Below are 23,879 nucleotides of genomic sequence, written 5' to 3'. Positions count from 1 at the left end.
TCAGGTCTTACACATAAAATACCTCTCCTGTTTTTTTTCTGTTTTTTCTAACTTCAATTTCCATGTAAATTTCAAGACGGTTCAGTAATAAGGAAGTTGATATTTTTAAACTTAAGTACGTTATGTTTTTATCCCCAAAACCACTGATCAAAGCTGAGCTAGAGGTCGTCAAGACAAACATTCTGACCAAGTTTCATAAAGATTGAGTCATAGTTGAGCCCTATAGAGTGTTCACAAGCTTTTCACTTGATCCGGTCTACTGACCTAGTATTTTATTCCACATAACCAAGTTTCAAACTTGGCCTAGAGAATATGCATTCTGACTACTTTCATAAAGATTGGTCAAAATGTTGGCCTCCAGAGTGTTCACAAGGCAAATATGTACGGACGACCACTCACGAAGCAGGACAATGACTGGTCACAACAGCTCATCGTGAGCACTAGCTAAAAATTGGTGGTTTGTAGCTAAAGTCGATCTTTACCTGATATTATGTTGCTAGACCTGTGTACCGAAAATTATTTAACCATGTAAAACCCTTTCATGAGTTATTGTCCGGAAACCATGGACACCAACGGACTGACAGACAGACCGGCGGCTGACATGCACGCTCATATAAACCTCCGCCCCCAAAGAACCTCAGAATTTCTAAAAGACTTTTATATGTCAAGTACCGGTAGGTTCACACTGAAAATATCAGATATAATTTAAAATTCTAAATTATATGTAAGAAATTGCATAAATATATGAAAATTTAAATGTTTAAGTATTTCTGCTCCATTTGTGAATAATCTAATCAACAACATCTCTGAATTTATTTTTCATCTAAGAAATTCAATATTTTCTGAGGTTTTCACTGGATTCAGTGTTGTTATATTTTCTGGTCCTTTGGGATCATGGAGTTCATTCAACATATGTGTAATAGAGTTCCGCTTAAGCCAATGCTAGGGGGCGTGAGGGGTGTTGCACATTTCATTACCTCTCATGAACAGACTCAATCAAACAGAGTCTGCTATTATTCTTCTTGGTTGCATTCCTTGCTTCAAAAGGATCCTTTTACAGATTTTGTTCATCTACCGTTAATTTGTAAAAATATCATTGTATACAGTTCTGTATTTTGAAATGAATTTGTCAAATGTTACTAATCACTTTAACGTACAGCTAGGAATTTGTTTAAGACTTAGTGGTTCCTGATGCCTGATTTAAAGGGACATTTAACTCCAGTTACTTCTCAATCTCGTAGCACTGTCAGGGGAATAAATCAGCAATTCTTTGCTTATCTTATTAAGTGAATGAATTACCTCTCTTTGTTGAATCAAATCAAAAGAGGAAGTAAATTTGAATCGAATTTCATAACAAAACTGAAAAAGGAAAGTAGATTCAAAGTAATTGTCATCATATTCTTTATAGACAGAAAAATAGACAGTAATTACAATCAATTTTAATAGAAAATAATTTCAAGGTGAGTGGTTCATTTTCTTCGAAACATTAAGTACATCTATGTCTTTATAGCTGAAATATTACAATGACCATATTAATGGAAAATTTTATTTTATCAAACTTTTCATTCTGTCCTATTACCAGTTGTAAACATCATATAGTACAAGAAAGTACATAGATACGGAATTTTAATAGACAATATACTTTATGCCAAATCTTCTTAGCAGCTCTGATATCTTAATTAAAAAAAAGATTTTATGATGATAAAAGTATCAACTGTTTGTTGTTTACATTTCTAGAATGTCGCAAGATCCTGATTATTACCGGACTGTATCACTGAAACTGTCAGAGGTGCTCTGTGACATTGGTGTCAATGAGAGAATGCTTCTGAAGAGGAGGAGGGTGTATTTGTTGATGGAAACTACGTTCACTAGTACACAAAGATTGCTGAGAGAGAACATATTCACCTTTCAGTTTGGTAGCCGATCTGAAGGGTCTACAACGATAGGACTCCATTCAGATATTGATACGCTCATCTGCGTCAGAACGCTTATTGTGATACAGAACTGGAGTGAGTGGCAACTAGGCAGGCATAATTTGCTGATGATCCAGGATGAGACTACCTCACCAGGTTACTGTATACTACAAATGCTAAGGGATGATGAGCCTCTTCCTATTTCCATTTCTATACCTGATCATATAACAGACAGAACTTATACAGTTATCAGAGGTAAAGTGCTGATGAAGAACACATGTTTCAGAGATATCCCTTTAGCAGGAAGTGTAGTAAATGGTCCTGCTTCCTCAAGGCAAGGAAGTCCATGTTATGCAGATCAAGATTATGTTGTAGCATACCACTGTAAATCATGGCCTGTAGAAGCCCAATCTTGGTTAGTAAGACAAGGTATAGGAAAGTGGCCTTCAGAGGAAATGAAGAGATATTGCGAGACTACAGGATGTTTTGTTGTACCAGTGAGCAGTAAAAATAGCCAACATGAAGAACTTGAATGGAGATTATCTACTGCTCAGGCTGAAAAATGTCTGATGTTCAGTTTAAACATCACCCAATTAAGATGTTACATCCTGATGAAGATGATTCTTAAAACATTCATAAATCCTCAATTTAATGGTGCCCTTTCAAGTTATATGTGCAAAACTGTTTTATTTCATTGTATACAAAATACACGTTCAAATATCTGGGTGCAATCTAACTTACTTACATGTTTGATGTGCTGCCTTACAGTATTGCAGAACTTTGTAAGAGAAGAAAACTGTCCACATTTTATATTGCCTAAAAACAATCTGATGGCCGAAAGAATTTCTCCTTGTAACAAACATAAAATTCTGGAAATCCTACATGATATCTTACAAGGTGAAGGTCGTGCACTGATGGAGATTCCCATTGATGACCTTGGTAGAAGACTGAAGGTGAAGATGAACATGGATGAAGCTTTTCAGTATTACCCAACTCCATCCCACATACATACTCAGATTTCAACAGAGCTGCTACTTTCTACTTCTCATACAATAAGTTTAAGTCACATCCACGTTTTACAAAAACTAAATCTTGATGGAAATGCGATAGTGCGTGATAATTTATCAAACTTTATGTCAACACTAACTAATGTGTACAGGAAAATGGGTTTTAATCGTCTGGAAAAATATGTATTGAAACTTATAACACCTATGTTTTCATCTTCATTAGGATCTGTGATAGCATCTCATGACATTTACACTACTCACAGTATATCACCAGAAGCACTGTCCTGGTTTTCATTTGGTTTGAACTCAGATGTGGCATCTGGTGGATTGAAACTTGCATCAGCATTATATTGTGTAGGAGATATGGAAAGAGCAGAGTTAGTTCTGAGGAATACAGACGAAAACTATGATCTGAATACTGTTGAACCTGTATGTCAATGTAATAATCGTGATTGGTTTTACCAAAGGCAAGGATTCATGCATAAATGTAACACTGGAAATGAAGAAGTGTTAAAACATTACACAGCATTTTGTGTTAGATTTCTGAGGTGTGAAATTTGCTGTGTTCCAAAAGAGCTACAATCTGAAATGTTTAGATCTACACAAGAGGACAGGCTCGAAAGGGATGAAATGTTTGACAATTGGATGGATTTGGCAGTGGTAGATTCTCTCCCTTACCTCTACTTTTTACAGTACAAGACCTACGGAGCTCTTCAGAGAATGGCAGACCAACAATGTGCACTTGAAAACCTTGTCACTAGCATTGAAACAGAATCTAAATTAGGTCACAAGGAAACAGCACTAAACTTACTAGGACAGTGTATGGAACAGGAAAAAAGACAAATTGATGCTTTACACTGTTACATGATATCTCTTAATACCCAAGCAAGAAACAATGTAGCAAATTTTCTAATCTGTAGACTTCTCAATGAAATAGTTAGCATGCAGAGAAATACACCGAGCTGAACAGGGTATATATCTGCATAAAGCTAATGTTTGATGCTATAAAAACACTCTTATGAACTATCTCTTATTCATACAAGTACTATACAGGCATTGCAAAAATCTTAAATGCCTAGATTCACTACTATATAAGTGCCCCCCTCCCCCCACAAACACACACAATCCAATATAGGAGAGATCGTGTTTGTATACAAATTCTATTTTTAGAACTGATAAGACAGTGATCGGGTGGGCAGAAGCCGACCGTTCATGTTTTTTGTAAACAGTGATGTTTTTCTAACGGTCTAAACTTTCTTAAAACACAAATTACATAAATAATTTTTTGATCAATGGAAAGGTTATAAAACAAGCAATTTATTGATTACTTTTAATTGTTATTTCGAAATAAAATGGATTAATTATGAACGCTTAACTTACACTGTTTTTCTAAAGGTTGTGAAAATCACTACGCCGCTTTTAAAATTATATGTCATTTAAAACGGTTATTCATTGAAAAAAGATATTTGGATACAAAAATATGAAGATTGTTAGTATTTCAAATCTTTTTTAATTTTGAAAATCCATAAATGAGCAAAAAAATTATTAAAAATTAAAAATTCTGATTCAATACGCAAACGGTGTTAAAATCATTTGTTTTGCCAACCACCAGATAAACAGATGTTAACGCGTGATGTCACGGCGATCTCTCCTATACAACTCCTATCTTATCTGCTGCTTATCAGGAATTATGTAACAGTAACTGATTAGAGGGCAATCAGCTCAGCAGGGACCCCAACTAGACCATGAAGATGTGTGCAGTGGAGTTGAAAGAAAGAAATTTTTCTTCAGTGATTGTGGAATGATAATAATATTGATCATTAATTTGATATTATATAGATGATAACAGATATTACTTTAACGTTATGATAATGATAATAATGATAATAAAAATAATCACAATCATAATCATAATCATTATTATTATTATTATTATTATTATTATTATTATTATTATATTACATATAGGATGATAAAAGTTGCAGTAATAATATTGAAAATAATAATGATAATAAAACACAAGTATAGTGAAAACTTCATGAGTTCTTTGTGCTGACAAACAATATTTTTCGAATTGGAAATTGATTTTCTTGTATTTATGTAATCAAACTTTTTTGAATATAAAATTATTGTGTTCCATCTATACTCAATTTTCAATTTCAGTATGTTGCCAAAAGTGACTTTTTTCATGCTGTAACTTCGAAATGCACATTTTGTTTTCAATTTTAGACAAATGTTATTTACAGTATTCTGCAAGCTTTAGATGAGTGAAAGTCACATTTTTTCTGAAATATTACAATTCTCCAGACAGAATTTGAAAAAATAAAAATTTGCATATTTCTTTAAGTAAGTTTCTCATTATTTCGTTATTGTGAAAATAAAGTTTGATTATTTTATTATTGTGTTTGATCAACAAATATTTTTCTTTACATAGAAATGCTAAAGCTAAAACAAAAGGGCCATGAAGGCCCTGTATCGCTCACCTGACCTACTGACCTAAAGATCACCAAGATTATTATTCTGACTAAGTTTCATTAAGATATGATCATAAATGTGGCCTCTAAAGTGTTAAATAGCTTTTCCTTCCATTTGACCCAGTGACCTAGTTTTTGACCAGACATGACCCAGATTCGAACTTAACATCACCAAGATTAACATTCTGACTAAGTTTCGTGAAGATACAGTCATAAATGTGGCCTCTAGATAGTTAACAAGCTTTTCCTTTGATTTAATCTAGTGACCTAGTTTTTGACCCCACCTGACCTAGATTTGAACTTCAGTTAGAGATCATCAAGATTAACATTCTGACTAAGTTTCATTAAGATATGGTCAAAAATGTGGCCTCTACAGTGTAAACTAGCTTTTCCTTTGATTTGACCTGGTGACCTAGTTTTTGACTCTACATGACCCAGATTCAAATTGGACCTTGAGATCATCAAGATTAACATTCTGACCAAGTATCATGAAGATATAGTCATATATCTGGCCTCTACAGTGTTAACAAGCTTTTCCTTTGATTTGAACTGGTGACCTAGTTTTTGACCCCAGATGACCCAATATCAACTTTATCCAAGATTTTATTGAGGGTAACATTCTGATCAAGTTTCATTAAGCTTGGGCCAAAATTGTGACCTCTAGACTGTTAACAAGCTTTTCTTTTGATTTGACCTGGTGACCTAGTTTTTGACCCCAGATGACCCAATATCGAACTCGTCCAAGATTTTATTAAAGGTAACACTCTGACCAAGTTTCATTAAGTTTGGGCCAAAATTGTGACCTCTAGAGTGTTAAGAGTCAAATTGTTGACGACTGACGACGGACGGACGACGACGACGGGTACAGGGCGATTACTAAAGCTCATCTTTGAGCACTTCGTGCTCAACTAAACTTATAACTTTAAAAGTTATCAATTATTCGTTAATTTAAGATAAATTCCATTGTTTCCCTTTCTCACTAATTGATACACTTGTAAGGTAGACTGACTCGCCACTAAACAATGACCTTTGTTTATTGGAACCATAATGTGATGGTCATTAGCCCCCAACTGTGCTGGTGAAGACAGAAATCCTTGGCCCACTGCCTAAATCTAGGCCTTTAATGTTTAAGAGAGTTCTGCATGTTCGGACTTAAACTTTTCCTACAATGTAGATTTTGATTTAACTCAGATTTTTCAAAACTTCAGCATATATTAAGAGAAATTCAACAAATAAAAAAGGGATCATATGCTTGATTTTCTGCGAAACCTAATTCGAAAAATAAAATTTGGTCCTCACACAATTTTTCACTAGAGCTCCGCCAAAGAAGTATAAAATACTTATTTTTATAGCTCTTTGGCTCCGCCAAGTGGGACAATGTACGCCTGAAGAGTTTAACAGAGGAGGATGGGAGCAAAATTTAAAGAACTTGACTGTTGAAGTCCAGGACAGGAACAACAAAGGGAGAAATCTCCCTCCCCCCAAAAAAATCCAAGTCTATGAAAAAATCCTTGCCAGGTACAGAAATTTAGAAATTCATCTAAACCTTTCTAGTACCATACATGTCGTACCACAGAAAAGTAGATACAGTTTTTTCCTAGAGCCAATAATAATAAAAGTTACGAAAAAGCCATTTATTGTTTCGTAAAAGGGAAGTAATTAAGAAATAAATATTTTGGGTGAAAAAAGGGATATGCCAAATAAAAACAAGAGCATCCCAATGCAGAGCAAACTACACACGAAACAAAGTTATATGACATTTGACCCTAATAAAATTTAACGGTTTATCGCATATTTTATCAAAGATCGAGATGCACGTGGCAGCGTTGTATAATGGATGTCGAATCGCTAATCCCTCGGTTGATGACACGCTGTGTATTGTGAATTATGAACGGAAACGGCCGCGGGTAATATTGATTTTTAGGCTAGATAGAGAGAACTTTGGCAAAGAATTACACATTAAAAAATAGTACATGAACGGCGAAATATTTTTTCGCCACTTTTTTATTTTTTTTCGCCATTGGCGACTTTGGCGAATTGCAGCGGAAACCCTGTTAAATTAGTAATTATGACATTGACCTTGAAGCGAGCCATCCCAAACATGTGCTCTGCATGTATTCTCGATGTGGTGAATATTTGTGTCGAGTTTATTTGCAATCCTTCAAGCAGGTCAAGTGTTATAGAGCAGACACCAAACAAACACTATGACCTTTGCCCCCAAATGTGACATTGACCTTGACGCAAGCAATCCGAAACATGCGCTCTGCACGTTGTTTTGATTTGTGAACATTTTCGCCAAGTTTCTCTAAAATTCTCCAACCAGTTCAAGAGTTCAAGAGCAGACAAGAAACAAACTTATATGACCTTAGTCCCCTAAGTGTGACCTTGACCTTGAAGTGAGCCATCCGAAGCATGCGCTTTGCACGTTTTCTCGATGTGGCGAAAATTTGTGTCAAGTTTCCTCGAAATCCTTACGAACCTGCTTACGGACAGACAAACAGATGGACGGACGGACACCATGGATATAATAAAATACATCCCTTCCGACGTATAATAATGGAAGGCTATGGGAAAAATCATAACTTTTAGAATATTTTCCCGAAAAGAATTTTTTCTACAATGTTTATTTTAATGTAACTTCTAAAGTTGACACGTATGTGAACACTTGGCCTTCAGTATGGTGAAATATAATGTAATTAATTTACTCGTAGGTTGTCATAAATTATTAAAGTGATTTTCGTTTCGGTAAGCCAAATCCAGGCTTTATTCTACGTTTTCCGGACAACTGATGTTATGCCATCACTTGGGGTTTATCAAACTTGCAGACTTACCTTAAGACAATCATGAACAAGAGAGTCATGATGACCCTTAATTGCTCACCTGAGTAATATGAGCCATGTGTTTAAAATGCCAAACTGATGCTAAAATATTAGAAAGTAGGTCACATTCATTGTCACTGAAAGCCAGTTTTAAGATCGGTGTGCAAAACTGTACATGTCATACAAATTTCAAGGCTGTATCTTAAAAAACAAGAAAGTAGGTCAGTAGGTTACGGTCAAGTGACCCCTAATCACTTGGGGTCATCAGGTAATTATAATTAAAAAGTCTAGGAATTATGATCTGATAATTTTTAAGTATTTGTTCCAATATAACTCATATAACAATTGACCCCCAGGGCGGGGCCTCCTTTCACCCCTGGGGCATAATTTGAACAATCTTGTTAGAGATCCACTAGGCAATGCTACATACCAAATATCAAAGGTCTTGAACTTCTGGACAAGAAGATTTTTCCCTATATATGTCTATGTTAAATTTGGGACCCCCAGGGCAGGGCCTCTTTTCATCCCAGGGACATAATTTGAACAATGTTGATAGAGGACCACAAGGCAATGCAACATACCAAATATCAAAAGCCTAGGTCTTGTGGTTTTAGACAAGAAGATTAAAAAAAAAAATTCCTATATAAGTCTATGTAAAACTTACGACCTCCGGGGAGGGGCCTCTTTTCAACCCAGGGGCATAATTTGAACAATTTTGATAGAGGACCATAAGATGATGTCACATGCTAAATACCAAGGCTCTACACCTTGCGGTCTTGGACAAGAAGATTTTTAAAGTTATTCCTTTAGGTTGCCATGACAACAAGAGTTCTGCATGGAATTCAATTCTTTAAACACTTTTGAAAGGGAGCCACCCAAGGATCATTCCTGTGTAGTTTGGTGTAATTCTGCTTAGTAGTTTTCAAGAGGAAGATTTTTTTAGAAAATGTTGACGTACACACGACGCACAACGGACGACTGACGACGCACGACGGACATTGGGTGGTCACAAAAGCTCACCATGAGCCTTTGGCTCAGGTGAGCTAAAAATGTTGTATGGACGGATGTACACTATACACAAACAAAAGCTGTCTAATGACAGTGTGCTTGAGTATTTGCAATAGGGCTTAAATATGTTAACTGTCAATAAGCAATATGAAATCTGATTTACAATGGTCATTTCAAAATGCTGAAGACTACTGAGTTTTAGTTGAAGACTACTGAAGAATTTAAAAGGATTCAGTACAATGGTTAAACCAATGGAAATTATTGCAATTCCAGTAACATGTTGGAAGAAATTAGGGTGGGTAGGAAGGAAAAATATTTTATTTCCAAAATTATTTCATTTTGCTAAACTAAACTGTAGCAGGAATAGATAGGATATAACATCTCTTGACAGTACATTTCTGAATTGATATGCCTGCTATTTCATATAAAATTTAACATTTTCAACTATATTAAGATTGGCCAAATAAAAAGCAACCTTTATTATTACATAAATAGGTAGATATTAACAAAACTTTCTTTGCAATATATGAGCAAACATGGCAGGTTTACAGAAACAAGGAGTTGTGTTTTCAAACTGCAAAATTGTTTACCCGAATGCATGACCAAACAAGTTGTTTTAAGGCTTAAGTTTAAAGATGAAGGTCAAATGAATGTCAAGGTCATCTTATATAAGTCAGTTTGTATGTTTCTTGAGTGCAAGTATGACATAATTGGGTCATTTATTAGGCTGTAGGACCAAAACTATGTTTGTTTAGGTTAAAATGGGCCGATGGTCTAGTGGTAACACTCTTGACTGTCAATCCAGAGGTCCGTGGTTCAAATCCTGGTCCATGCACTGGAAATTTCTGAGATGCTTTTGATTGTCTCCCACCGAACTTAAAGGTCTGATTCATTAACATTGTTAATTTTTGAACTTAAAACATAATGTTGCATTGCTTATCATATGATGTAATGTTTGTTACAATTATTATTATTATTGAATAACAATGATAAATCACATAGTACATTGTTTTATTCCCTTTTTTCAATTGCTGAAATAAGAAGAGGACCAAATTTCGAAACCAGTGCATTAGTCTAGGATTCTAACAAATGAAAAAAAGAGGGTCATGATGATCCTGGATCGCTCACCTGAGTAATATGAGCTACATGTTTCAAAAGTCACATGGGGTGACCCCAGGGCGGGGCCTCTTTTTACCCCAGGGGCATAATTCGAACAATATTTTTTGAGATCATCTAGACAATGATACATACAAAATATCAAATGCCTAAGCCTTGAACTTTCAGACAAGATGAGTTTTTCCTATATAAATCTATGTAAAACTTGGGACCCACAGGGCAGGGCCTCTTTTCATCCCAGGGGTACAATCTAAATAATTTTGGTAGTAGACTACATGGCAATGCAACATACCAAATATCAAAAGCCTAGGCCTTAAAATGTTTGGCAAGAAGATTTTTTAAAGTTTTTTTTCCAATACAAGTCTATATAAACCATGTAACCCCCTGAGCAGGGCCATATCTGACTCTGGGGGTGGGTAATTTGAACAATCTTGACAGAGGACCACTAGATGATGCTACATACAAAATATCAAAGCCCCAGGCCCTGTGGTTTAAGACGAGAAGATTTTCAAAGTTTTTCCTTATATAAGACTATATACTTGTAGACTATGTTACCCCCAGGGCGCGCAGTATTTCCCCTAGGGGATGATTTGAATAATCTTGGTAGAGGGCCTCTAAATGATGCTACATTCTAAATATCAAAGCCCTAAGCTCCGTGGTTTTGGACAAGATTTTTTTTAAAGTTTTCCCTAATCAGTCTATGTGACTGCTAAGGCAATTTGACCTTAGGGGATAATTTGAACAATCTTGGCAGAAGACCTCTAGATGATGCTACATACAAACATCAAAGCCCTAGACCCTGTGGTTTTGGACAAGAAGATTTTCAAAGTTTTCCCTATATATGTCTATGTAAACCATTGTGACCCCCAGGGCGGTACCAAATTTAACCCTAGGGGGATAATTTGAACGATCTTGATAGGTGATGCTACATACCAAATACAAAAGCCCTAGGACCTGTGGTTTTGCAGAAGAAGATTTTTAAAGTTTTTCGTTTCAGTTGCCATGGATTTCGTTTCTTTGGGCAAGTTTGAAAGGGGGTCACCCAATGATCATTCAGGGACAATGAAGTTTGCTGTAAATCTGCTCAGTGGTTTTGAAGAGAAGATTTAAATGCATATGCCTATTTCTCTGAAAATACACATTGCACATTTTACAGAAAATATTACCCTTAGACGCAAAATGCTATAATTTCAACAAAACAAGCATAAGTTTTTGTGACAGTTTGATATAACTTATTTGAAGCCATTATATCAAATTATCAGTTAAAGAAATCATGAAAATGCATTTAAATTTAGGCAAAATCACTAGAATTTTGTCCGATGTGCTTTCATGAATATCTGGTGTATAATGCAGCCCTACTGTACTAAGGTTTGTACTTGATTTGACCTAGTGACCTAGTTTTGACCCCAGTTGACCCATAAATGAACTTCACCTAGACTTCATCCTGACAATAATCCTGATTAAATTTCATGAATATCCAGTGGAAAATGCAGCCCCTATTGCACACACCAGTCCTTTCTTTGATTTTACCGAGTGACCTAGTTTTTGACCCCAGACAACCCATATTCAAACTTGACCTAGATTTGATCAAGACAAACAATCTGATAAAATTCCAGGAATATCCAGTGAAAATGAAGCCCAGGTGACCTAATTCTTGATCCCGGATGACCCATATTTGATCTTGAGCTTGATTTCATCAAGAACATTCTGATCAAATTTCATTACTATCCAGTGAAAAATGCAGCCCCTGTTGCATACCCAATTTTTCTTTGATTAGATTGTTTGACCTAGTTTTTGACCACAGATGACTGTCAGGATACTCGTTATATGACCCAGGGAAATGCCTACGCCTTTAGTATCTTGAACAATGGTTTGGGTCCAATCGCTAAGGTGACTATGTCTTAGACTAGCTGACAAACGATGTAGAATGTCCTTTGTTAAAACGTGAGCTAGTGAGACCAAATATCTCATATATAGAATTTTCCTCTGGCTACCTTGCCTAAATGATTCGTGTACCAATGATTCGTAAATGATTTTAATTATGGGCTAGACAATTTCAGGGATCAGGCAAATCACTAAATGTTTCAAACTAACAATTTTCAATTAGCTAAAACTCCTATAGGCTGGAGACTCTATACTTGACTGGTCTTTTGTTGAAGTTCCCGTCAGACAATGGCTTTGAATCAACAACATACGAGTCCTATCTTATAGATGCTCGGCCTCTGTCCTCTTAAACTCTATATGATTGCCCTGACTCCTGGATGCTCAGTGCCTATATGCTATCATATGTAGCATTCAACTACCATATAGGTATATCCCCGATGCCTTGGCTGTACTTCGCCAGTAATGCTGAACCGTCTATAAGCTGGAACTCTCTTACTATCTCAATAGATTACCAAACTCTTGGTCTCTGTCTCAGCTTCCCGATGCTAAGCCTATATATGCTATCGTATATAGCATTCAACTAACCTTAAGGTAAAACTTCTATGCGCTGGCCCTATAGCTCGAAACCTGGTTGAAATTCTGCAACTCTTCTTTAGTCTACGAACTTACAAAGTCTTCTTTTTAATAATTTATCCGCCCTGACAGGGTAACTGTAATAGTCTCCTTATCAAGGTACTGGGGTAAATTATTAGTTGAATCCTCGATGTGTCTTCTTCAACCGCTGGATACCGAATGAGCTCTCTGTCATCCATCTACCTATTTATACCCCAGCAGACGTGCTATATTTAGAACATGTGTTTCTGATTGGTCCAAATTTAAACATAACGTTTTACAACGAGTACTTGCTCTATCAAATATCTGGTTCCCTTTATCTTTTGTATATGACATAATGTGCGAAGATGGGACCCAGCCATCCACATAATGAACCCAAATCAGCCACAAATGACCCAAATTCTATTATTAACAACAATTCAACAATAATTATAGCAATGATAGCATGGAAAGGGAGTCAAGCACTATCTGTGCTTAATGTTTTGCGTTATCAGTATATTAAATATACAAATTATTCTGACAATGACCCATATTCAAACCTGACCTAGATCCTATCAAGACAAACAATCTGATAAAATTCCACGAATATTCAGTGAAACATGCAGCCTTAATTGCATACACAAACTTTTCCTTTGATTTGACCAAGTGACCTAGTTTTTGACACCAGACGACCCATATTCAAACTTGACCTAGATTTCATCAAGACAATCTGATCAAATTTCATGAGGATCAAATGTAAAATGTAGCCCCTATTGCATAAACAAGGTTTTCATATATTTGATTTGACCTAGTGACCTAGCTTTTGACCCCAAATGACTAATATTCATAGATTAAACCTAGATTTCATCATGCCAATCATATTGATAAAACATGAAGATCAGGTAAAAAAAATGCAGCCTCTATTGCATATACAAGCTTAGCGTGAACAGACGACGGACATCGAGCGATCACAATAACTCACCTGAGCATTACATAATTCATGAAATATTGGTGCAAGAGTTATGGCCCTTGTGCCATATGATGTTAGGTGATGACGAGAAATAACTGTTTTAGGTTTAAACAAATCTATTAAATAATTAGAGATAGAGAAAGTGCTTCAAAACTTTAACCAAGGCGTGGATGTGGAAGGACGCCGAGTAGGACAGTTTTCCAAACTTCGTATAGACGAGCTAAAACTGACATTTAGATCCTCTAGAGCAAAATGGTTCAAATCACTTACTCCTCACCACTCTAGTTTCAGGGACCAAATTCCTTTTACCTGGACTGCACGTAGTGCTAGCTAAAGCCAGAGTTACTGCACGAAATGGTATTAAAGCCACTTTAAAGCCACTGCCATTTTGCTTTTGCCATCAAAGAAACTTAAAGTGAATGACAAAGCAGACATAAATTATTCAAAGCTGTAAACTCTGAACTGAACAGAAAATAACTGACCTTTGAATCTTAATAATACAAACAAGAGCTCATAGAATACGAAATGCTCCCCTTGATGCATTCCGTAGTTGCACAAGAAACAGAAATTATCTAATCACTGTACACAAAAATTCTACTGTTCTGGGTCAAAATGACCTTAACCTTTGACCTACAGACCTCAAAATTAATAGGGATCATCTGCTGGTCATGATCAACCTACCTACTAAGCTTTGTGATCCTAGGCCCAAGCGTTCTTGAGTTATCATCCGGAAACTGTTTAACTGTTCTGGTTCACTGTGACCTCGACCTTCGATCTACTGGCCTAAAAATGAATATGGGACATCTGCTGATCATGATCAACCTCCCTATCAAGTTTCATGATCCTAAGCCTAAACGTTTCATGTTATCGTCTGGAAACAGTTTAACTTTACCAGATTCACTGTGACCTTGACCTTTGAGATACTGATCTCAAAATCTATAAGGGCCATCTGCTGATCATGATCAATCTCCCTATTCAGTTTCTTGATCATAGGCCTAAGCGTTCTCAAGTTATTGTCTGGAAACGGTTTGACTGTTCAGAGTCACTGTGACCTTGACCTTTAACCTACTGACCTCAAAATCAGTAGAGATCATCTGTTGGTCATTATTAACATCCGTATCAATTTTCATGATCCTAAACCAAAGCTGTCTCGAGTTATCATCCGGAAACCGTTAAACTGTTCCTGGTCACTGTGACCTTGACCTTTGACCTACTAACCTTTAAATCAATAGTCCCTATGAACTTTCATGATCCTAGGCCCGAGCGTTCTTGAGTTATCATTTGGAAACCATTTCACTTTTCCTGGTCACTGTGACCTTGACCTTTGACCAACTGACAATCAATAGTCTCTATCATCTTTCAAGATCCTAGGTTCAAGCGTTCTTGAGTTATCATCCGGAAGCCGTTTAACTGTTCCGGGTCACTGTAACCTTGACCTCAAAATCAATCGGGGTCATCTGCTGGTTATGACAAAACCTCCCTATCAACATTCATGATCTTAGGCCTAAGCGTTCTCAAGTTATCATCAAGCAACAGATTGGTCTATATAACGACCAACAGAACGACATCTGCAAAACAATATACCCCTCCTTTTTTGAAGAGGGGCATAAATATGCAAAAATCTTACACAATTGATACCACTATCAGACTATGGTATTGTCATTGGCATTTGCATAAACTGTTTAAAGAGGCACCACAAAATAACTGTATTCTTTTGTATTTCTATGATGGTTATTATAAGAGTGTTGTTCTAGCGCTCAAAAGGGTGCTGTTTTAAATTGGAAAAGTACGATGGCAATGGTTTCATTTTCGATGTGTTTTTTTTTTTTTTAACAAGCTTTACCTATGCTTTGACCTGGTGACCTAGTTTTTGACCCCACCTGACCCAGATTACAACATAACCTTTTAAAGAGTTTCATTAAGATATGGTCATAAATGTGGCCTCTAGTGTTAACTAGCTTTTCCTTTGACTTGACCTGGTGACCTAGTTTTTGACCCCATATGACCCAGATTTAAACTTGACCTAAAGATCACCAAGGTTAACATTCTGACCACGTTTCATGAAGATATAATCATAAATGTGGCCTCTCAAGTGTTAAAAAGCTTTTCCTTTCATTTTTTGACCTGGTGACCTAGTTATTTTTACCCCACTTGACCCAGATTTAAACGTGACCGAAAGATCATGATCAACATTCTGACCAAGTTTCATAGAAATATTGTCATAAATGTGGCCTCTAGAGTGTTAATAAGCTTTTCCTTAGATTTGACCTGGTGACCTAGTTTTTGATCTCACCTGACCCAGATTTGAACTTGACCTAAAAATCATCAAGATAAATGTGACATCTAGAGTGTTATCAAGGCTTTTCCTTTGATTTGACCTGGTGACCTATTTCTTGACCCCAGATGATCCAATATCGAACTTGTCCAAGATTTTATTGAGGGTAACATTCTGACTAAGCGTCATTAAGATTGGGCTAAAATTGTGACCTCTAGAGTGTTAGAAGTCAACTTGTTGATGACGGACGACGACGGACACAGGGCAATCACAAAAGCTCACTTTAGGTGAGCTAAAAACAACAACAAAAAAACTTCAGTAACATTTTATTTTATTTACATAAAATTTTAAAAGCTGTTTTTTATTCTGGACCACAATAACAGGTTAATACATATCAAATGTTCAACAACAAACTGCCAACTTATTTTGGCAGCAGTAATATTTGTACTTAAAAACATTTTTTCCCTGTTCATACCCAGCTTAATTCTTTGGAAGTGTCTATTTTTGGACTGCAGATTGACTTTTTTTTCTATATTTTCATGTTCAACACCAGGCGATTCTTCTTTGTATTATCTGGTGGTGTTGTATTTTTTAATATCTGTCTTCTGAACTGCTAGTTGGTATATTATTTATGTATCCAACAGTTTGCCTCATAAGCTACTTGTTAACATTTAGGGTTAAAACCATTATCAGGTGTAGAATCTAAACTGTATACCTAACATTAGCCAGAATTAAATGTTCGTGGAAATTGATTTTGTTTATTATTCAGTCAGTATAAAACTCCTCTGCGATCCTTGTATTTGTATAAAGCTGGTATAAATTGCAAACAGCATGTGCCATTTATTTAATTTTAAATGCCACCTTCTTAAAATAGATGCTTCAGTTTTGTTGTTGTTTTTTTAAATGTGAATAACTGCATCAGCCTATTAAGCATTGTTCTCCTCCATATCAGTAACAGCCACTTTCTCCCAAGGAGCCTCTGTCTCATTTTCTACATTAATTTAAAGGTTCTTCTTCATTTATTTCAATCAACATCTTTATTATTTTCATTTTCTGTATCAGCCTGACCTTCATCAGCCTGACCTTCATCAGTCTGTTCTTTATCATTATCAGATTCTAACTTTACAGGAGCCTCAATCTCTATATTCAAAGCTTCAATACTATTTCCCCCTTCTGCCTCATCTGCCTCAGTTCCTCTTGGTGCTTCCTCTTCCTTATTCCACTGTTCTAGTTCAGCCTCGTCCCCTGAGGGCACTCCAACTGGAGTTTCTGTACCAGACAGAGATATACTGGTATCCCTCGACGACTTCATTTCCTGTACTTTTGACTCTGCAGAGACAAATCGCTATATATTATCTTATTTCAAAAAAAAAACCTACAGCATATTGGTCACTTCTAAAACCTGTACTGGAGACAAACACTGACATAGGACTTGTATCTGAAACGAGTATCATAAAGTGTCTACTCTTTATACAAATCACTAACCACGAATGATGATTTTAAAGGCAGTTTTCTTTATAACGAACATTAACCATCTTTCCAAAAGAGTATTAGAAGAAATTTAGTACACAAAAATTACTTTAAAGTCTTAAATGTTTTCTTAGTTTAGACTATACTGTCACCTTATAGTAAAGGAACTGTAAATAAGAAATGGAGCTTAGAACGCAACTCAGTCAATTATATGCATTCTTACGAACAAAGACACTTGTGCAGTCTGTAAAATATGTTGAACTAGACATGTGTCCATAGCAAAATGGTGCCCCCTCCCACTTCCTGTCAATGTACATGGTTTCATGACTGTAGGTGAAATATTTTTAAGATATATGCAAAATAAACTTTTATACACTTTATGTGTACTTTTGATTAAGTAAAGGACAATAACTCTGGTCTACCTAATAGAACACAACTTCACATGCTATATAACAATCCTCTAATGTTTTATGACTCTAAATCAAATACTTTTTGAGATGCATGTAATACAAACCATACATGCCATATCTCCCGCCGGGAGACTTTTTCGGCGACGCCGTCTAAATTCGTTTTCGTTACCTATGCCACGTGACTTCAGTTAGCAAATCAAACTACTTGATAACGCATTACAGATAATTTATCAAAATGGAAGATTTATGCAACACTCTGCCTGATTGGACGAGAGTGTCAATTTCCTTCACTCTGTTGATTGTGCTACGCTGAGTGAAATGTAGACAAAGCGTTTATTCTAAACGACGCTGTTCCCAGTTTTAAAGCTAACTTTGGCTCAGTATATTTAGCAAGAATATTGATATATCTCAAAATGATAAGTAAGTTTAATAAATATGATAAAAACCTGTTCAAACACCAACATATATCAAATTAAAGAAAGAGCTGAATACGGCCTGCGTATCACATGAATAAGGGTGTGATAAGAGTCTTTTATGTAGAGAAGTGCTTTTTAAAAGATTTTCCCTGTTACAATTGTCGTCTGTATATGAAAAAGTTTCTTGCTTTTGTGACTTATTCAATTTGCATATTAAAATGAGTACTTGTTTGCTTTGATATATTTCTTATAAATTATTTAACTGATTTATTATATATGAATATCTTTCTTTAGTATGGTATGCAAATATTGAACTTTTTGTTTTATTATATATATGCTATATAATGACTGAATCTCATTACACTGAAATGAAGGTACGCTGCATACAGTTTATCTATGGATATGACTACGATCAAACTCTGCTTATGAAACAGAAATATTGAAATAATTACAATTGTGTGTTTTGCTTGACCTTTCTCTTTTTTATAGGTGTGACGTCATTGTCCAAAGATTCATGAATAGCGAATATGCATTTGTTAAAGCGGGATCAGTTGGCCTGTTTTAGAAATAAATAAAAATAATAAATAAAAAAATGCTTTAATTGATTTTTTCTCATGTATTCTAATCAAACTTGATTTGTAGCATCTTTATTAGGCCCGCAGCCAACTTTGTTTAGCTGGGACATTTAACCCCTTTTAGGGGCTGCTAGAGCTAAAACTAGAAATGCCTTTATACAGCGTCTCATGAACAGCTTGGTGGATCTTTGTCATGCTTGGTCTGGAGCATCATTATAAGGTCCTCTTCCAAATTAATTTATATAGGAACTTGGACCCTATTAGGGACCACTATAGCTAAAAGTAGATATGCCTTTCTTCGCATTTACCACTAAAATGTAATGGATTTTTATCAAACTCGATGTGTAACAATATCGTAAGGTCTCTTGCTATTTTGTTACAAATGGGGGTAGGGACCAATTTAGCTAAAAATATAAACACGTTTAATGACCTATTCTCATGAACCGCTTCATGAATCTTCATCAAACTACTGCTGTAATTATTCGTCTAAGGATAAACGAAACAAAATTGCAACCCTACGAAACCTTTGCGAAAAATTAAAAGAGAACCATTTAAATTGTTAAAGTGCGGTGTTTAGTTTTGCAAAATGTTAGATGAAAGTTAGATGAAAAATTCATAAACTTCTTTCATTATTACAATTCGCCGACCATCATTTTTAAAGATATTTCTTGTTCTCCCGTATTTTCAGTATATCTCCTGGTCTCCCGCCGGGACATGAAAACCATCCGTTAAAAAAAATAGTTCTGAAAAAAAGTCCTCTGTCGAAAAATCATATCTCTGACCCAATGTAGACCTTTAGAAAATACTTGAAATTCAATATCGAGTAGCCCGGAAATACTCTACAAACATAATTTTGATAGTTGTCTATAATCCCTAGCTTGTTTATCGAGAGATACAAGCCTAAGGCATTAATTATCTTACCACCTACTGTCACCATCTGCAAACAATTAACCGTTTTATCTTACCCGTAGGCAATTGTAAACACGTGTATGCAAGATTTTAGACTGATTCAGTAATATCAAAGTCACTGACCTGTAGTTTCCAAAACAATATGTAAACCTGAGTCTTAAAATTACGTCATTTTACCGCCACCTGCCAAAATGTACTTTCGTTTTCGCTAACCTCAATATATTTATCGAGCCATCAGAGGATGAGACAGGTTAGTGTTAACACCGAGTTTATGCTTCTCATTTTAAATACTTGCAAAACATGCAAAAAATCAACCACGATTTAACAAAAATTGGCAAGTAAATGTCAGACTAAACAGAATTTCGGAAAAACATGAATTCGGATAAGTGAATTTTATGAAATGAATTGCAATTCATACTGCCCGAAGAATTGACTGCCATTCCTTTGTGATATTGTCATGTTGCAATAATTAACGGGAGAAGAATTTCCAGTTTTAATCTAAATATGGACAATCCAGCAAAAGAATGGCTTTCTTTTTTGTTTTAACAACTTCATTTCTGAAAAGAAATGACTGCCCTTAAAAGACTGTTTTGACATGATATCTCTGCAATCTTCTGAGAATTGTATGCTTAAACATGTCAAAAAGATCACTCTCCAGGTGCAGAAGCATCAACACATTTAAGCAAAATGAAAGTTCCTGGTTCAATCTTTCATGGAATTCTGAATTTCCTTCGAATAAGTAAAGTGCTATAAGTAATAATCATGCATTCTGTACACAACTGTTGGCTCCACTCATCAATTCAATATAGAAAACTTGATGATTTTTTCATGAAAACGGCTGTTTAGCGCATAAAAATAGAGTGAATAAAAGTCTCCCTTATTTTTACCCAAATCTCCCTTAAAGAAAGCCCTGTTGAGGCAAATCTCCCTTATTGACCGTCTGAAAATATGGCATGTATGACAAACTTTATACAAATTTTTGAAAATCAAGGTTCATAACTCTGGTCTGCCCAACAGAAATCCCAAACAAAACCCAAACATTGCTATTTTACTTCATGAAAACAAATCAAGTCATATTATTACATAAGATATAAGATACATTTACTTCTGGCACAAACTTTTGTCCTTTTATGCAAATTTTTGACTAAATCAAGTGCTATAACTCTGGTCTGGGTAAGGGAATTCTCAAACAAAACCCCAGAGGACAACCCCACATGCTGAATAATACTCCTATAATTTTTCATAATCCTATGTCAAATACTTTTTCAGGCTGTGTGAAATCCCAATTAGAAACATCAGATACAAAACTTCAAACACTGAATAACAATCCTGTAAGGATTTATGACACTGGGTTAAATACTTTTTGAAATATGCAAGACACAATTTCGGATGGACAGACTGACAAATGGACAGACAACTCTGAGAACTGATGAAAATTTATAAAATTTAGTTGTTCATGTTTCTCGATATCTTGTTCTCATAATATCAATTTAAATAATATCTCACATTTCATAAATATGCTACGAGCTTTAAACTTTTGAAGAGAAATCACGACTCTATGAAAGGAACTTACGTATATCAGACAACTCCACTCCGCACAGTCGCAGGTAGTGAGATCTCTCATCCTTCCCAACAAATGATCTCACAGACGTCTTCCCACGCCAACCACAGAACACAATCTCTACATTGGGTTCTGGATCACTGAAGTCACAATGCAAGTTAGACTATCAGAATGGAAGAAATAAACTTACATAATATTATAGTTTTAACCCTTACATGTGAAATGTTTTGTCATAACTTTCTGAGATTTTTTTCCTTCTTTATAAAGTACCCCTAAAAGGACCTTTTCCCAACTGAAAAATGCAATCTTTTTTTCCAATTATCATCCAAAAATTCCCCAAATGACCAAATTAAGTTTGCATTTTGATGATTGCAGAATGAAAACTTAGTTACATTGACATTCACCATGATTTAACCATTTAAACAGTTTGTTTGATGCTATCTACATGGAATTAAAGGAAGAAGCATTCTAAATGATGTTATTAATTAACTATAAAAATTCCCAATCTGAGTAAAAACCCCGCTATTTTCCCCAATTTATCCGGTAGCGGACCTTTTCCCAAAAGGGCAAAAAAAAATCACTGACTTTAATATTTTGCAATATAAATACTGCTGAAAATGGTAAAACAAAAACAAACAAAATGTTCTGCTGTTGAAACATTTCACATGAAATGGTACCACTTTAAATAATATAGTACATTTTAGTCATAAATTATTTTCCTCTGTCACAAATGTCATCTTTTAAAACATTTCGATCATGGCACAAAGCTAGGACTTTTATACCATTGGATGGTGCTCCTTTCTCTGTCATTTTCAACAGTATTAAATAACAGCAGTCCAATCAATTGAGAGTGTTCCTAGATACTATTTTGTCTTCTGCAAGTAACCAACAACTTCTCCACATGAATGAGGGGATGGAGTCGGGGGTGGGAGGGGGGGACAATTTAGTGACCTTTGCATGTATATGTATTTTGGTCAAGTCCTAGCAGAAAATATTTGCCAAACCCACTTTTAGTACCTACAGGTATCATGAGTTTATCTTAAGATTATTCATTCATAATCTGTTCTGCAGAAATACGATTAACATTAACCTTGCTAAGTTTCTAAAATGGACTAGTCTATCATTCAATCTGGGCAGTACCAATTTTTATTTGAAGTGGTGTTCACTGGAAATTAATTGACAGAATAGTGACCAGTACAGACCAAGATCAACTTGCATGCATTTGCAGGCTATGTTAGTCTGCACTAGTCGCAAAGTCAGAATCACATGCCGACCGCAGGCTAAACGCTAAGGCAACAGAACTTCTTAGAAATAGAAGAAACTGTCTGTTGTTGTTGATTTTTAAATAGGATTAATTACCAACCACTGTCCTTACCTTTCACTTGGTTTGAAATGGAAGAGAGCACTTCCTGGATCTGAAACAATTAAACAAAACTAATACAACTTCAATTATCTGTTTCTGTTAATAAAAGGAGTCTTTGCAAAGGTCTAACAATCCTGACCATTTATTTTTTCCCTCTCTCAGGATTTAGAGCAATACCAAGTATTCATTGCTTATTGTTTACATGCTAAATGTGATCAGAACATTTGGAAGTGATTTTGAACAACAAGGTGAAACCAGGCAGTCATAACTCCGAGAATATCAGGTTATTATACAAAGTTTTTACGGAAAACCATCAAGAAGACCTGATAAGACAGTTGCAGATACATGAGAAAATCGCAATTCATTTTCCCACAGAAGATATCAACTTAAAATGTTTATTCCCTGGACTTACCCATAGCATATACATTTTCCTGAGCTGATGGACAAAGTTTACAAATGAACGGGTTTTCCTGACTCAGAATTGTGATCACATCTTGTCGGGTCAAGGTTACACGTCTACCTCTTACATGCTGTTGAATGGCTAACAATCCCTGAAATAAACAAGAGGACAATGATGGTCCTGAATCGCTCACCTATCCCCACATGACCCAGTGTTGAACTGAGTATGACGTCGTTATTTCTATTATTTGACATAGTGACCTAGTTTTTGAGCACAAGTGACCTAGATATCATCAAGATAAAAAATTCTGACCAATTTTCATGAAGATCCATTGAAAAATATGGCCTCTAGAGAGGTTACAAGGTTTTTCTATTATTTGACCTAATGACCTAGTTTTTGGAGGCACGTGACTCACTTTTAAATTTGACCTAAATATCATCAAGGTGAACATTCTCACCAATTTTCATGAAGATCTCGTGAAAAATATGGCCTCTAGAGAGGTCACAAGGTTTTTCTATTTTTCGACCTACTGACCTAGTTTTTGACCGCACGTGACCCAGTTACGAACCTGACCTAGATATCATCAAGCTGAACATTCTCACCAGTTTTCATGAAGGTCCATTGAGAAATATGGCCTCTAGAGAGGTCACAAGGTTTTTCTATTTTCAGACCTACTGACCTAGTTTTTGACCCCACGTGACCCAGTTTCGAACCTGAC

General features: G+C 35.6%; 3 protein-coding genes across 4 annotated transcripts in view; 1 reads left to right on the top strand and 2 right to left on the bottom strand.

The window, feature by feature from the left end:
* LOC123533418 (uncharacterized) overlaps positions 1-23,879 on the bottom strand; it is a 283,937-nt gene that overhangs the window by 229,616 nt on the left and 30,442 nt on the right. The window lies entirely within an intron of this gene.
* LOC123550086 (uncharacterized) lies at positions 1,321-4,212 on the top strand. Of its 2 annotated transcripts, none has more exons than XM_045338527.2 (2): positions 1,321-1,460; positions 1,738-4,212. In XM_045338527.2, exon 2 carries the CDS (start codon positions 1,739-1,741, stop codon positions 3,884-3,886), a length of 2,148 nt encoding a protein of 715 aa, XP_045194462.2. In that variant the 5' UTR covers positions 1,321-1,460; position 1,738; the 3' UTR covers positions 3,887-4,212. The 2 variants fall into 2 exon arrangements, with proteins under 2 accessions (XP_045194462.2, XP_045194464.2); XM_045338529.2 differs by having other exon boundaries at positions 1,327-1,423.
* The window catches only part of LOC123548725 (RNA cytosine-C(5)-methyltransferase NSUN2-like), a 71,590-nt gene continuing 64,082 nt past the window's right edge, over positions 16,372-23,879 (bottom strand). The window contains exons 20-23 of the mRNA XM_053546078.1: positions 23,174-23,312; positions 22,774-22,813; positions 21,411-21,538; positions 16,372-17,386 (exon numbers count right to left, since the gene is read on the bottom strand). Coding sequence (XP_053402053.1) covers positions 17,082-17,386; positions 21,411-21,538; positions 22,774-22,813; positions 23,174-23,312 — 612 coding nt within the window. The 3' untranslated portion in view covers positions 16,372-17,081. The remainder of the gene's footprint in view (positions 17,387-21,410; positions 21,539-22,773; positions 22,814-23,173; positions 23,313-23,879) is intronic.

Source organism: Mercenaria mercenaria, chromosome 6 (assembly GCF_021730395.1).
Source record: "Mercenaria mercenaria strain notata chromosome 6, MADL_Memer_1, whole genome shotgun sequence".
NCBI classification, from domain to species: Eukaryota; Metazoa; Mollusca; class Bivalvia; order Venerida; family Veneridae; genus Mercenaria; species Mercenaria mercenaria.
This window is presented reverse-complemented; position numbering and strand designations above follow the sequence as displayed.